We start from the raw sequence: 15403 nt of genomic DNA, 5'->3' as shown, positions 1-15403 counted from the left end.
ATATTAATAACGCTAGTCTAAAAAAAATTTGTAATCGAGTATCAATCTCTCTATTAATAGCTAATCTAATTAGCTTTTCAAAAGTGTATCTCATTAAATACATAGTGAAAGATTTTTTGTGAGCGGCTCCTAGATATTTAATATTATTGTACAATTATTTTGTACAATTTTGTATAATATTATTTTGATGTTTCTTTTAAATAATTCCAAACAAACTATTTGTAGGCTTAGTACAGCTTCTAGATCAATATTTTGTAATATCAAATATTACAATAACATTGATTATCTAAGTCTACAGGCCGCTTTTGCATTTCATATGAAAGTCATACAAAAGTTTTGCTATTTGTATGTTATAAATACATTAATAAAAAGGCATCGCTAACGTTCCGGCAGATAAAACATCTCTATGTTGGTTGATTGGGTTAATGTAATTCTTTTGTTGCGTTTCATTGAGTAATCAATGAATAGAGCTTTTATATAATGCGGCACACATAAAAGCAATGTTTATTCCATCAGCAAAAATATACCGTACGCTGTCTTATAACCGCAAACTATTTCAGTATACGCTCGTATAAAGCTAGTATATGTAATTATTAAGGCTTATACTTGTCTTGGCATCGAATGACATAGCACGATAGGATTTCCGGGAAACTATTATTTTTAGTTCGGCCTGTAATCAAGCCGTGTATTACAGAACGGATACTGAGACAACGATATCGAGATCACGCAACATGGCTTCAAGTTTTCGAACAAAGACGAAATTGTTAAACGTCAAGTGGTCCATTTTCGCGCTGTGTATGAATAAAACAGGTGTTCCTCAATAATTTATTTTGCAAACTGACGCAATATGTAGCACTTAGTTATATGTTTCTATCTATTCCATTATGCAATAATTGTACAGACGTTGACGGTAAAGATCTCATGAGGCGCCAAATATCAGTTTCAAAAGCACATGGATTGTATAATTTACTGTCTTTGCATTTTACGGATTTTTTTCTACAATTTCGAATCAATGGAATCGAGATCCATGCGCTCTCGTTGCACTTGCGATAAGTAACGATACGATTTTTCTGCTGAAATCAGCGAACGTGCTTTTAACGCATCCACAAATCGGGAATACTTAGCGAAAAATATAAAAGCCGCGATTTATGGAAGCTCGCTGGTAGCGGGATTCGATACATGTCGTCAGTCATCGCGACGTCGAGCGTTGGTAGCAAAATGCATCTGGACGATCGCCAAATTCAAAAATAAGTCGAAATTCAAAGGAATCGCCCGATCGTCAGGGGCTTACTCTGTTCGTTGATCGTTTTGTAACGGCAGTAACGTATAGTCAATTTATGAAACACTGAGACGACGAGGATATCCGCTTCCATGGAGTTTAGATATATGCTCTCAGACCTCGGCTGACAGGAGATCTTTAGATGTTTATTTCTTTATGCAATAATCTTTTCCTTCTATGAATATACTAAAAAATATGTTGGAGCCGCACAATTATTGTCCAGTGATTCACAAAATCGATTTTCAGGCTCGTCAGGAGGCTCATCTGGAGGGGACGACGCGCGGCACGTGGTGTTGCGGTTAATCTCAAGATTTCTCTCGAATTTCGAGAGTAGCCCCCGTATTTATGAGGTTGACGCAACCGTCTCTCGTCACGCTCGGCAAAACGAAAATGAAAATTAATTTAGAGCAGAAGATTCGTATTTTTATACTCGCCATACGATTACTTTTGTTTTGGAGCGCTATCCGTATCAATAATCCGTATCAAGCCGATCTTCTTAAAGATCGATTGCGATTCTTACAAATCTCTCCGGCTAGTGGCTACATGGTACAGACGAGATGCTCCTAGTGAGAGTAAGTGCTCGAACTGCCAGCGAATGGGGGGTCAAAGAAAAGAGAGGGGGCAATAGAAGGATAGACGGCCTTTTCAAACCCCTGGGTGACCAGTTTAGTTCTGGTTGGCATCCGAATAGCGACCTGCGTGCTGCACAGAGTCCAGAGATGACACGGTAATCATCCTTCAACCTTCAGCGTTTGGAGATCTGTCTGACTGAACGATTCGATAATACGATGGGAAAATGACACGAAATAACTCCGCTGCAATGTGCTTTGCTGATCAAAGCGCTTGTCAGAGATCGCATTGGTGTTAGTGCAGTCTTGACGTTTCTGGGAAGCTAAGTTTAATAACTACAGCAATCACTCACGTGCGCTGTTCAGCTGTTGCATGTCAGAGTTAAATAATGTGCTACTCCTGAATCGTAGAATTAAAAAAAAATTAGAATTGTACCGTGAGAGACGCGTTTGAACTTAGAACCAACGATGACAGCTTAGTTAATGAAGTTGCAGAACAAGTATCTAGGAATACAAAGTAGTGAACGGGTGAACGCTACCGTTCCAATTGCAAATACCATTCGCATGCACGGTATAGCCTCCACGAAAGAATCGCGGCAGCACGCTCGCGTGGCGAGTTCGTCATCGCACTTTTTTTCTAAAATGATATTTAATCGAACCGATAAAATTCGACGATAAAAACCATTCAATGCCATACGTAGAAACGTGAAAAGCAAACTCGTTTTTCACGTTCGAAAACGTGTTTTACCGCGGCACACACTTTTGCCGTTCGTTAAATGACTTGAAAAATTGACACACATATTTTCACTATTCCGAATGTGAACCATACGGTGGAAGGTGGAACATTGATGGAGACATTCGTATTGACTCGCTTTCGAACAGTATGTTATGAGAACACTTCCTTAAAGTAATATCAATCGTGAGGTGTTTTAAAACTCAAGAAAAATTCGAAAAACGCGTATACTGTTGTCTTCAAAGACGGTCAAAGTGTCAAATGATTTCTATATATTTAAACTCACAATCATTATATCGAAGAGTAACAAAGTCGTTTCTCGGAAATCACGTTACAAATTGAAGTCACGAAGAGCAGATATGGGATCGAGTTCTCGTCGGTACGTGGTCTAAGAATATCGTGGAGTGGATCGTTGAACCAGAGTTTCCTTTCTTCTTTCCACGTCGAAGTACTCGGGAGAAATAAATCACAAACTTTCTCTGACAACGTTTCGGCTTGACAGTATTCCATAAACGATGTCGGACGACACCACATCCGACGATGAGGGATCACAGGAGGATCCACCACATTATGACATCGATGATTTGGAAATCATCAAGACTATTGGTGAGTTTAATATATTATATTAGTTGAAAATCTGAGAGATTGAGATTATACTATTTTACACATTAAATTGTTTGTCTATCTCTCTCTATAATTTTATTTTAATCATAATTTTTCTTATCTATAATATTTTAGGTCATTATAAATGTAAGGAATAAATCGATACACAATTCTTGCATTGAAATTCTATAAAAATATTCATATTCGTTTTTTAGAGAATTTTATATTTTGCTTATAAATAGCGATACAAAAAAAAAGAAACTAAATTTATAAATTGTGTTTTAAAAAATTGATATCTTACAAAATTACAAACATATGAAATTACAATTAGAGAAATTTCTTACGTTAACGATGCATAAAATTACTATTATATATATGTAGAAAGTTGTTAAATTCCAATATATAATTTGTGAACATTCTATTTATAAAAAATTAAATAAAGAGGAGCAAATTCAGTTTGCAATAATCAAAATATAATATTTTGAATCACAAATTCATATATAAAAAAGTAACGAACGAGAAGAAATTAAATTCGTCGCTTTCAAAGTGGGACACCAGAGAGTAAGAGAGTATCCCACTGTATATATTTAACTGCTCGTTAAAGTCAGAATTATGTGAGAGAATGGTTTGGAAAATTGCAGGTGCTTGGCTCGTGAAACTTTCTTTTTCTGCTTTTTATAATTTTAGCCCCAGATGCGTTCGGGCTACTGCCACTCAGTGCAACGAAAATTTTTAAATTTTCTTTTTCACGTTTTCTGAGTCCTTAATATCAATTGGACAATCTCGTTTGAGACTGTCGCGCGACATGTCATCTAAATTCGTGTCGGTCGAGTATTTAAAGCGTCTACGCCATCACCGGAAACACTTCGTCGTTTTACCGTTGACACCTGTTTTGAGCCATCGTTGGCAACGATCTCCTCATTGCTGGTGGACGACATGTATCATACCATCCCCTGCTACGCGGCCAATTTCGTCGCTATTCCATGCACGAAACTTTCGACACAAGTATATAAGCGCATAAACATATAAAATCTTGTGGCCGCACTGCAATATGATGGTCAATTTCGCTGTTTAATTTGGCCAAGGCTCATTGCATGCCCGTTAATTGGTTGCGGTACGTTAACTCGAATAACCGAGTCACCTGCATTCGTGGGAAAGTCCATTAAATAGATCTCTCTGCGCAACGCATAAAAAGAACGTCGAAAACGTTGGTAATTAATGGTAATTAATGGTAACTTTAATATTTGGTTTAATAATTGGTTCAGTAGATGACATATTTTGCTAAAAACGCACTTGTACTTAATTATTCGTAAAATAGTGTTATATTGAATTTCGATTATAATATTGATAATCCAATAATAGAATCATAGAATTTATTCATCAGCTTACGATTTATCTTATTATAAGAACGATTTTTTTGTTTAATAAAATTAATTTATGATAGATAAAAATGATTAAAAGATTATATTATATTATTGTTAAATTGACAATTAACCTTATAATAATAAGATAGGGATCAAATGTAACTCCGCGGTTTGTTCTCTGGCAAAGATAAAAATAGGTATAAATAAAATGTAAAGAAAGAGTAACAGAAGTGTCAACGAAACTTTAGAAAGTGTAAATTGGAAACGTAAAAGATCGTTTATTTTTTAAAATGCTTTTTTACATTATGCTGTTCCAATTTAAGCTTCGTTGAAGATTCGTTTACACATTATTTTTCTTCCTTGACTTACGCTCCGTTTTCATTCCGATTTTCAGTTTCAGAGTCAAAGCGTTTTTTGTTTTACTGCAATTATTCAAAATCAGTTGGTAAACTTGTGTATTTTTTTTTACTTAACTGGAAATCGTGAGATTCACTTAAAAATATTATCATCTTTAACCTATATATTTGATGATTTTCTATTTATTTGGGGAATTATAATATAAAATAATCCTGATTAATAATTCTAATTTATTAGTATTTTTAAAGTTGCGTATAAATCTTAATTAATACATAATAATAAATGTTTAAATATGATTTTTTTAAGGCACAGGCACTTTCGGCAGAGTAGTTCTCTGCAGTCATCATGGAACGCCTCTCGCATTAAAAATCCTCTCCATGGTCGACGTGATCAGATTGAAGCAAGTCGAGCACTTGCGCAATGAAATTACAATTCTGAAGGAAGTTAAACACCCTTTCATCGTCAATATGTAAGCATTACATCTGTTATTATATTAAATAGAAAACATTATTTGATAATAGTTGGCAATTATTCCCCGACAATCTCAAGAGTGTTTATTCGCGATATAATCGTCTAAGAGACTGAAAAAAGTGTTGCGTTTCTCGGTCAAGGAAAGGATTCTCGCGGAACAGATTGAAAGCCTGACTAAGACTAAGCAGATACACGCAAATGCTATTCAACTAGTTTGCGCCACGTCGCAATTAATACCTGGATAGAAGCGAGAGAAATCGATCCGCTCGCGAGGTGAACTTTCTTTCAATCGTCGGAGCGAAAATCGAGATCTGCTCGCGTAACAGCTTGGATTGCTCGACTTCATCTCGTTTTCTGATATTCGTTTTTTCAGGCTATGGAACGGCAGAGACGAAGCCAGAGTGTATATGTTATTGGAATTCGTCGCCGGCGGAGAGCTCTTCTCTTACCTAAGAGCGGCCGGAAGATTCGCAGGACCCACGAGTTGTTTCTACGCAGCCGAAATAGTTTGCGCTCTAGATTATCTGCACAGCAAACATATAGTTTACAGAGATCTCAAGCCAGAGAATCTTCTCCTTGATAGTCAAGGCCATCTCAAAATCACCGATTTCGGCTTCTCCAAAAAACTTACGGACAGGTGAGTCATTTAAAACAGAAAAAAGGATAACTTGGAAATAAAATATAAATTGATAACAATTGAAGATAAATGGATTAAAGTTTGCTTGTTAATAATAGGGTTGGATAAGTTAATAAAATAATATATACTTATAAATAATATTAACTTATTATTTTGAAATAAATTAAATTAAAGAATATTTCGGAAAATAGTACATAAAAGTAAAATTAACGAGTTTACTTAATAAATATTCTTCAATTTAATGTCATTTTCTATTTCTTTCTTAAAGTGTAAATTGTACTGTAAAGTTCAAATTGTATTGATAAGGACTACCTGTTACAATATAAATAAAGATATGCAATATCATGCAATTAGCACATATTACACAATTAACTTCACCTGTTCTTAACGGCGTGTCATAACAAAATATTATGAGACCGTAGTTATAATTAACATGTACATTTTTAGAACATGGACCTTGTGTGGAACGCCAGAATATTTGGCGCCGGAAATAATTCAAAGCAAAGGACACAATAAAGCTGTAGACTGGTGGGCGTTAGGCGTTTTAATTTACGAAATGCTGGCGGGATATCCACCATTCTTCGATGATAACCCTTTCGGGATCTACGAGAAGATTCTCAGCGGTAGGATAGAATGGCCAAAACACATGGATCCTATCGCGAAGGATCTGATCAAGAAATTATTGATCGCTGACAGAACGAAGAGATTGGGAAATATGAGGCAGGGTGCTGAGGACGTGAAGAGGCATCGATGGTTTAAGCTAGTCGAATGGTCCCTGGTAATTTGATAGTCTGCGTAATTTTGCATTGTATACATGCAGACAGAAAAAGTGCCAGAAGCTAAAAAATTAGTATTTAATAGTGTCACCATACATTAAAAAAAAATTAAATTTTAATAAATATTTGAATATTTTTATTAAAAAGGAACATAACTAATTGATTCTCTTCAATTTTAATAAATTATGGATTTATAAATTTGGATAAGTTCAAATCAATCAAAAATAAAAAATATATTTTTTTCATAAACTTATTAAGATCGAAGGGAGTCAGTTAGTTATATTTCCCTCTAAATATTTACTAAATATAAAAATATATTTATTTGATACAAGAATCAGTTATTTGATTTAATTATTATTTTTTTATTGAATAAATATTTAGTTATTATAATTAAATGTTTACTTACGTTAGTACTATTAAATAAAAAAAAAATATATATATATAAGATTTACAATAATGAATTTGATTGGAGATACAGAAAGGATAACGAATCTTAAAACCGTCGTATACTAATCGATGTAAAAATGCATTTAATATAAATGTATATTAAATCATGAAATATATTTCATCGTGCTATTTCGTAAAATATATATTAGTCGTTTTATTATTTAAGATATTTGTATTTTACTTTTACACTTAAATTAGATCAATATACGACTTTAATATGCATCATTGTGCACTAGTATCAGTGCATCCAATCGAATTCGTTATTACAGTAAATTTATTTTTCAATGTATGCGTTTTGTGTCGGAATGTAGTTAAACAATCGATCAATATTCATAGGTGCCGCAAAGAGCCTTGACACCCCCGATAAGGCCACGTGTGAAAACACCAGGGGATGCGAGCTGCTTCGATGATTATCCTGAAACTGACTGGCGTTCCCAACCACCTTTACCACCAGACCAACTAGCTTTATTCCAAGATTTTTGACAGCTAATGTGATGACACTGTTGAATAGTCACAAATATTTTCAATAGAAAAACTCACTTTGTGGTATAAAACAATCACGATCACGTTTCGGCGAGATATGTTGATAATAATTAATTTTCCATTTTGTACATAGGTAACTTTTTATATTTCATTGTGTATTACTTATTTATTTATATGTGTTTTAGGCTAGGCATTCCTTCTCGTTGTTTTCGTGAGATTCTGTAAATAAAGGTTGAACAGTAAATTTTAAGTGTTATATTTCTAAGTGTTTTATTTCTCAGAACTTATTTGTTTCTCTTGAAAATGCCCGTTTTCATCAATGTAGATTAATTTTAATCTTTTTCAATTTACTTTGTATCTTTTTCTAATCCTTAGAATTTAAAAGAATGAAAAGTAAGTTTTTTTAAAGCAAGATTAAAGAGCATAAGAATCATAAACTATGACACTGTGTATAATGCTGTATGAATTTGAAATATGTAATAGAATCGATATATTTGAAATATGTAATAGAATCGATTTGTACTTTTAATCGCATACACAGTCGTCAGAAAATAAATCCATTTAAAGTACTGCATTTTTCTGATTATCAGATTTACCATCATGTTTCATTAATTTTACAAAATATAATAAATTATTTAAAATTAACCTTGACACGCTACGTTTACATGTTTGATCATAGCAACACAACTTTCTATGAAGCGATAAAATCAACGTGATTCAAACAATAGTATAAAGCAACATACCGTAGAAGAAGCATTATCAAGCGAATGGTTTTGTGCAAAATATTTTGTAAGCAGTGAATATCAAGAAAATATTGAGAAAACCTCGAATTTTTTTGCATCATGTTATCAAATACTTTGCAACATAAGCGATATAAACTGAAAAAGATTACAGTAAGTCATGTAGAAATCTCGAAAAAGGCGAACGAAGAATTAGTTGAGTATCCTATCGATAATCAGCCAGTAATAAAAAGCAAAAAAGAAATTTTCCACAAGTTATTACAAGAATATCTATATGACAGTTCAGTGCATGGCATGAAGTATTTCAGTAATTTGAAAATAAAATCCAGCATTATCGGAAAACTTTTTTGGACCACAATTATAATTTGTAATTTTGTGTGTAAGTAACAAATTTATAGTATTGATACAGATATAATATCATTTTGCACTTTTAACCCTAGGAAGCTGAATATGAGTACAACGTATCCTATGCAATTTTTTACATTTTGCTATACATTTTGCTTTTTTATAATATAATTTGAAGACCCGAATTGAGGCTGAAAAAAATTTTAACTGTCCGTAGATATGATAAGTCTGCAACGGTATTTTTGCATTATTCTCGATGTGAGAAAGCATAAAAGTTTAAAGAGGGTACTTGAAACTCACTCGTGACTAACTTGTAAGTTTTCGGCGTTCTGGGCATTATTTTATTTTTTATTTAATATATGTTTACTGAGTTTCGGATAGTATAAAAATAAATATACAAAAATATAGAACTAAAAAGAATTATATTTCAATGTAATAAATAGTAGAAATTTTATAAAGAAGATGGCTTAATGTAAGGCCAATACGTTTATGTATTTAATTATGTGCAATTAGATTATAATGTATTATAATCAAATATAATCAATCGCTAATCTGGTGTTCGTGGTGTATGCCTTTTATCTTTCCGTTTAGAAATTTTATAATTACAGCAGTAAGTGTTGCATCATTCTCTAAACTAAATCCTAATAAATTCAATTATACATATTATAATAATATTTATACATGTACAATTCTTTATCTACTCATATTATTACTTTTTTATATTATTTAATAATAAATAATAAAATTTTATTTATTAATTGTAAACTTAAAATATGTAGATTCTTCAAAAATGTCGATTTTCAATGGTTCAAATAATTATACTCTTTTTTGAGTGATTCATATCGTACTATTTTTTTTTGTTAGTCTAAAGGGTCAATTAAAAAAATCCTACGGGTTTTTGTTTGAACATTAAATTTAGAAATTTGAGAATTTTTTATCCAAAGTAGTCATTTTTTGCGAATTTTTTCAACAAAATTCTTTGAAGCATCGTAATTAATTAATTGAAAATAAAATATTATTTACTTGATTTATATTTATCTATCTTTATATAACTTTGAGATATAAATTGCACACATTTTGAGCTAAAAAATACGTTCAGTCCAGAAATATAACGTGACAAAGTTGCAGGGTTTCATATACCCTAGTTAAGCCAGGAAGGAACCAATACTAGAAATGTAAACACGAGCTTCCTTTACATGTAAATGAAGTTCGTGGTTATGAATGAAATTAAAAGTAATGAATGATTTAACTGAAAATTAAGTTACAGTAGTTACTTGAATTAAATGAACGTGTATATTAAATTTCATAAATTTTCATGAAAAATATATTAAATTTAATGTAATGTTATGAAATTAAATTCAAATTGTGTAACTTAAAAGTTAATAAAATTTAAGAACATTTCTAACAATGAAAAATTAGGCCGGCTTGTGAAGGTTAAATCTTTGGCTATGTGTCCGCTATAAAGCTTGCCGTGAAATTCGACTATTATAAGAAACGTGATCATTCTTTTTCGAAAGACATACGGATCAAAACAATTGAAAACATCCTTTCTTGATAGCAACAAACATCGAAAATAGCCACAATATACGTTTTATTCCAAAAAGATCGTTTAGTTCATTGACGGATCCACGAGAGAGGAAGGAGGGCATTGGGGTCACAATCCTAATTGGAGTTTCCTGTTTTTAAAAAAGTATAATAAAATGTATTATATAATATCTTTAACATTTTTGAGATGCTTAATCACAATTTTAATATTCCAAAAATATTAGCAGTGAATCACAACACGGTGATATATATATATATATATATATATATAATAATAACCCTTTAGCACCTCTGAAGAAAACACCGGTGAAAACCTCAAAAGTAATATATTTCCAAAATATTTTTGAATTTAAGAAACTCTTGAACAAAAAAACATATTTCATTATAGTATTCTTTTTTTGTGTTAATAATTTTAAATAAAACGTTTTATGAATTATACATTTAAATAATAATTTTTTAATGTAATAATTGAAATAATAATTTAATATTCTATCTTTTTATATTTAACTTTAAAAAAATCTCACTTGCGACGCGGAAATAATCCTCCTGACAAATTCTGAATTCGCTAATGGTTTCTTAAAAAAAAGTCATTATAAATGACTCGTAATAGCCAAAGAGTCAATAGTAGCTTAATCTTAGTAATTAATTAATTGCTTACTTGCTACATTGCTTAATGTATTGGTCAAATATAAATATTTTTTTTAGTCTTAACTCAGATGCTGCATAAATTCTGGGAACATTACAATGCTAATCCAATCCGCAGCATTGTTAAGTCGTTTCACGTCCCAATATTTATGGCCCCCTTCCCAGCTCTTACTATTTGTCCATTAATACCACCGCCAGTTGCAAGACGCAACGTAGTATTTGCAAGTTTACGTTTACCAAATAATATGTCCTACACTACAGGGAGATTTCTAGTTAGGTACGAATATTTTTTTATTAATAGTATACATAATTTGTAAAAATAAATGATCCTATTTATAAAGAACTTTGCGATGTCTAAGATTTATATTTAATAATAATAGAACATGAAATTCCTTTTAGATATGGGCCCGCTTTTGCGAACGAAAACGCTCCTGGTGGTAAAGATCACATAGATAATTTTAAATTACTATTGAAAACAAACAATTTGTCACTAACAGACTTTATAAAAGCTTTACGACCTTGCGAAGACATATTCGAATCCTGTGCATGGCAAGATGTTGATACGAATTGCAGCGAACTGTTCAAGGTGTCTTATACTTTCGCAGGTATATGTTGTTCCTTCAACTATTATCTCGAAGAATCCATAAAAATCGGCAGGTAATTATTATATTATAGTATACAATTACATTTACTTAATTACATATTAATTATTATTATGACAAAATTATAACTTAATTTTACTTAAACTAGAGCTACAAAAGTCGATCTTCTCACAACTCCTTTTTACGGACCAAGAACCGGTCTTCAAATTGTTCTAAACCGATCTTTTTTGATCGAGGATGATGACATGGACGAAAAATATATCAAATCTTCAACAAATTCCGTCGGTCTTGTGGTACAAAGTTGATACACATAATGTTAATATTTTTCTATGTGACTAATGTGACACAAATAATTCTATGTTTCATATACGTATTAAAAAAGAGAATTATATTCACACAAATTCTTATCAAAAATATTTGTCTCACATTTTTTCAAACAGATATTCAAAAAAGTATTAATATAATTTTTTCTATGAGATATATAGGTGTTTTCTCATCATCCTCTGGAATATGTCGCCACTATAGCTACTAGACAAATTCTACAAAAAGGGCAATATGTTCTTGTAATTATATATTCTTATAAACACAATTTAAATTCTTTTTTCTAATATTTTAAATAAATGTTTGGTGAAACATTTTCCAAATATTTTGCATAAATCCAATTTTGCTTTGATATGATATAGACCTCCGTAAATCCAATTATCAATAAAAAACTCAGTGGATATTACCATCGAGATTCTACGAGTGGTGAACTGATTCAGAATTGTGCAGATGAAAAAACCAAATTGGACTATTTTCCTACATATGGATATTCTAACTGTTTTACCAGCTGCTCTATCAAGGCTGTTCTCCAAGCTTGTGGTTGTTTGCCACTCTATTACACGCCTATAGCTGAAAAGCATTCATTAAGGGTGATTTTAAAATTTTATAAAATTATTTCTTTAAATTATTATCTTAGCGATAACAAGTTATATAAATAATATATTCTAATACTTGTAGCTATGCGAATGGGAAGATTTCCAGTGCCTTTACGCGAATGCGGACAATATACGGATCATTCAAAATGTTGTTAGAAACAATTTTACATGTGATTGTTTTACGCCATGCCAGAGTGTGCAATACGAGTTACAAACTTCCAGGCTTTTGTTAAATGGTAATAAGAATTACAATCCCGCGTCGTTGTAAGTATAGTAAATAATAAAATAACATCGCGCTCCAAACATATCGCGTAATTTTAATATATATGTATATATATATATATATTTAAATTACGTATATATATATATATATATATTTAAATAATGAAAGCAAGGACTCCACCAATTCAAACTAATAAAAAATAATAACAGCTGTGGGAGTCAACACAGTTGTTAGTGCGAATATCTTATATTTATTTAGTTTATTAGATAAACCTTGATGTGATTTCGAAGAGCGCAATACAATAGAAAATTGACGTTTCGACTACTCTTTGAGTCATCCTCAGAAAGAATTATCCATAATAACAATTTCTTATTCCGCAATCAATTTCTTTATGTAATATGTAAGTTTCCCAACAATTGGCAGACTATTGGAATCAATTGAAAACCGAATACGAATTGGAGAAACACACACAATACATTGTCAATTATAATTATTTCTTATTATTCATCCTACACTCACCAATCGCAGCACTTCATTACATAAGTAAACTATTTAGATAAAAAAGAAATGACGGTCTAAATCGAGCAATAATAAAGTTTATATAAAGTAATTTAAATCACATACAAAGTTAGTATTCACTGACAAACAGTGAATATCAGAAAAACTTAATGTAATAAATCGTATATTTCGGAATTCACAGATCTTTCTTGAGCGATTCAAAAAAAAAGTTGCATAATAATATAGATGAATAATCTTACGATCAGCGAGACATAGTGTGATATTGTTTCGAAGAATGATGCTCCTGTTTTTATGGGAATTGTGTCTAAAGTGAGAAATTCATTGTCACAATATATCGGAAAGTCGTAAAGTAATGAAAGTAAATTGTCAAATTGTTCTCTATTGTCCATCTTTGTATTAAGTCAATTTAAATATTCATAAGATGATTGAGGTTGAATTTCTATTTACAATATGCGAAAACAGGAGCATCTTACAAATTCTACTATTGAGCGCAAATGTTACAATAGTGACAGACAGTGACATTAAAGGTATCCAATTGATATTTGTTTATTTGTCTGACGGTTTTTCAATAAGTAACAATAAGAGCCGTCCAGATCCGTGTCTTTCTGAGAATTAATGCCTTTGTTTTGTTTTTTAATATGTAGCATCTCTGAGATAATTCTTTTGTTATAATTATTTTCGATATCTATAATTACTATAAGACTCTCTCTCTCAATCAAAATTGTGATCGCAATTCAATCTATAATCGGAGATGACGAAGAATCTGGAGAAACTCTGCTTAATATTATTTCTATATTCATTTCATGGTTTCAAGTTGTCTTTTCGTTTGTTCTACATCTTGACAATTGATTTGATAGACAACATTGTGGAATTTATTAAATTTATCTTTGTGTACTTTGATGAAGAAGCTTAACATGTTTAAAATTCTTTTCTTAGCCAATTACGAAGATTGATTAATTAAAAAATGCAGTGACGAAATACGAAACCTTAGGTATATAAGGTACAAAATATTTTTTCTTAAATCGATTGCATTGTCTGAGATCACATTGTCAACGCTCTGTGTGTTAATTTCTCATGTATAATTTTTTTAATCTTTTTATTTATGCAATTAAAAATAGGGATAAAGGATAGCAATTGTTTAGGAAAATGTTTATAACAAATTCAATATTTTTTGATGGAATCTAGGATGAGAAAGAAAAATGGTTCTATTCACAAGACTGAAAATCGAACCAATTTTATGGGAGGTAGGATCATAGAAAGGAAAGATATCTATCGGAGAACATCTTTTATAGAACCAATCAACAATTATTTTATTATTCTCAACCTTTAATAGTAGATCTAAAAAGCTTAAGCATCTGTCATTTTCAATTTCCAAAATAAATTGTAATCTATTATGAAAGCTGTTAAAAACTACTTTTATGAGAATGTCAATGTGTTCTCTTGGCGCAATCATAATGATGTCATTTACACATCGTTGATAAATTATAGAATTTAAATTCAATGTGTCGAGAGTCTTCTCCTCTAAATCTCGCAATATAATTTCAACTAAAATATTAGGACCTAATGTTAGAAACATTTTTAGGATTAGGATTTAGGACTGCGTATTTTACATTTTTCAATAACGATTAAATATTAAATGTTTTTTAATTTTATACCTTGACTTTAATTGCGTGACATTATATTTATTCAAATTATAAACAAAGATTCATAGTCTTAGAAACTGTTGTGTCAAGACATATATTACATGGATATTCTCGAAAGTTATTATTATTTATTAGTATGATTGTCTACTGCGAAAAAAAATTTTTTTTGTTTCTAAATATTTTACTTGTACAATAGAGTGCGGCGCTTATGGTGAGTGTAGGATGAATAATAAGAAATAATTATAATTGACAATGTGTTGTGTGTATTTCATATTCGGTTTTCGGTTGGTTTCGGTTGGTTCGGTAGTCTGCCAATTGTTGGAAAACTTACACATTACATAAAGAAATTGATTGCGGAATAAGAAATTGTTATTATGAATAATTCTTTCTGAGGATGACTCAAAGAGTAGTCGAAAACGTCAAATTTTCTATTATATTTGAAATCACATCAAGGTTTATGTAATAAACTAAATAAATATAAGATATTCGCACTAACAACTGCGTT

The 15403-nt window shown here is 31.2% G+C and overlaps 2 protein-coding genes across 2 annotated transcripts in view; both read left to right on the top strand.

The window, feature by feature from the left end:
• The first annotated feature begins 3096 nt into the window (after positions 1–3096).
• Positions 3097–7719, top strand: LOC105624049 (cAMP-dependent protein kinase catalytic subunit PRKX). Its single transcript, XM_012205412.1, has 5 exons — positions 3097–3187; positions 5212–5374; positions 5750–6013; positions 6461–6791; positions 7573–7719. The coding sequence occupies exons 1-5, from the start codon at positions 3097–3099 to the stop codon at positions 7717–7719; spliced, it is 996 nt and encodes a 331-aa protein (XP_012060802.1).
• Positions 7720–11065: 3346 nt separating this feature from the next.
• The window catches only part of LOC105624065 (sodium channel protein Nach-like), a 6369-nt gene continuing 2031 nt past the window's right edge, over positions 11066–15403 (top strand). The window contains exons 1-5 of the mRNA XM_012205424.1: positions 11066–11271; positions 11394–11651; positions 11745–11889; positions 12280–12507; positions 12596–12749. Coding sequence (XP_012060814.1) covers positions 11066–11271; positions 11394–11651; positions 11745–11889; positions 12280–12507; positions 12596–12749 — 991 coding nt within the window. The remainder of the gene's footprint in view (positions 11272–11393; positions 11652–11744; positions 11890–12279; positions 12508–12595; positions 12750–15403) is intronic.

This window comes from Atta cephalotes (assembly GCF_000143395.1).
Source record: "Atta cephalotes unplaced genomic scaffold scaffold00071, whole genome shotgun sequence".
NCBI lineage: Eukaryota > Metazoa > Arthropoda > Insecta > Hymenoptera > Formicidae > Atta > Atta cephalotes.
Note: the sequence above shows the minus strand (reverse complement) of the source record. Positions and strands in the feature narration are given on the sequence as shown.

What these genes read in the sequence shown, in the direction of transcription:
- LOC105624049 (XM_012205412.1), top strand. Translation starts at nt 3,097, where the DNA reads ATGTCGGACGACACCACATCCGACGATGAGGGATCACAGGAGGATCCA. An exon ending in TCCAAAAAACTTACGGACAG is followed by an intron (nt 6,014 to 6,460) that starts GTGAGTCATTTA and finishes GTACATTTTTAG; the next exon opens with AACATGGACCTTGTGTGGAA. An exon ending in AGCTAGTCGAATGGTCCCTG is followed by an intron (nt 6,792 to 7,572) that starts GTAATTTGATAG and finishes CAATATTCATAG; the next exon opens with GTGCCGCAAAGAGCCTTGAC.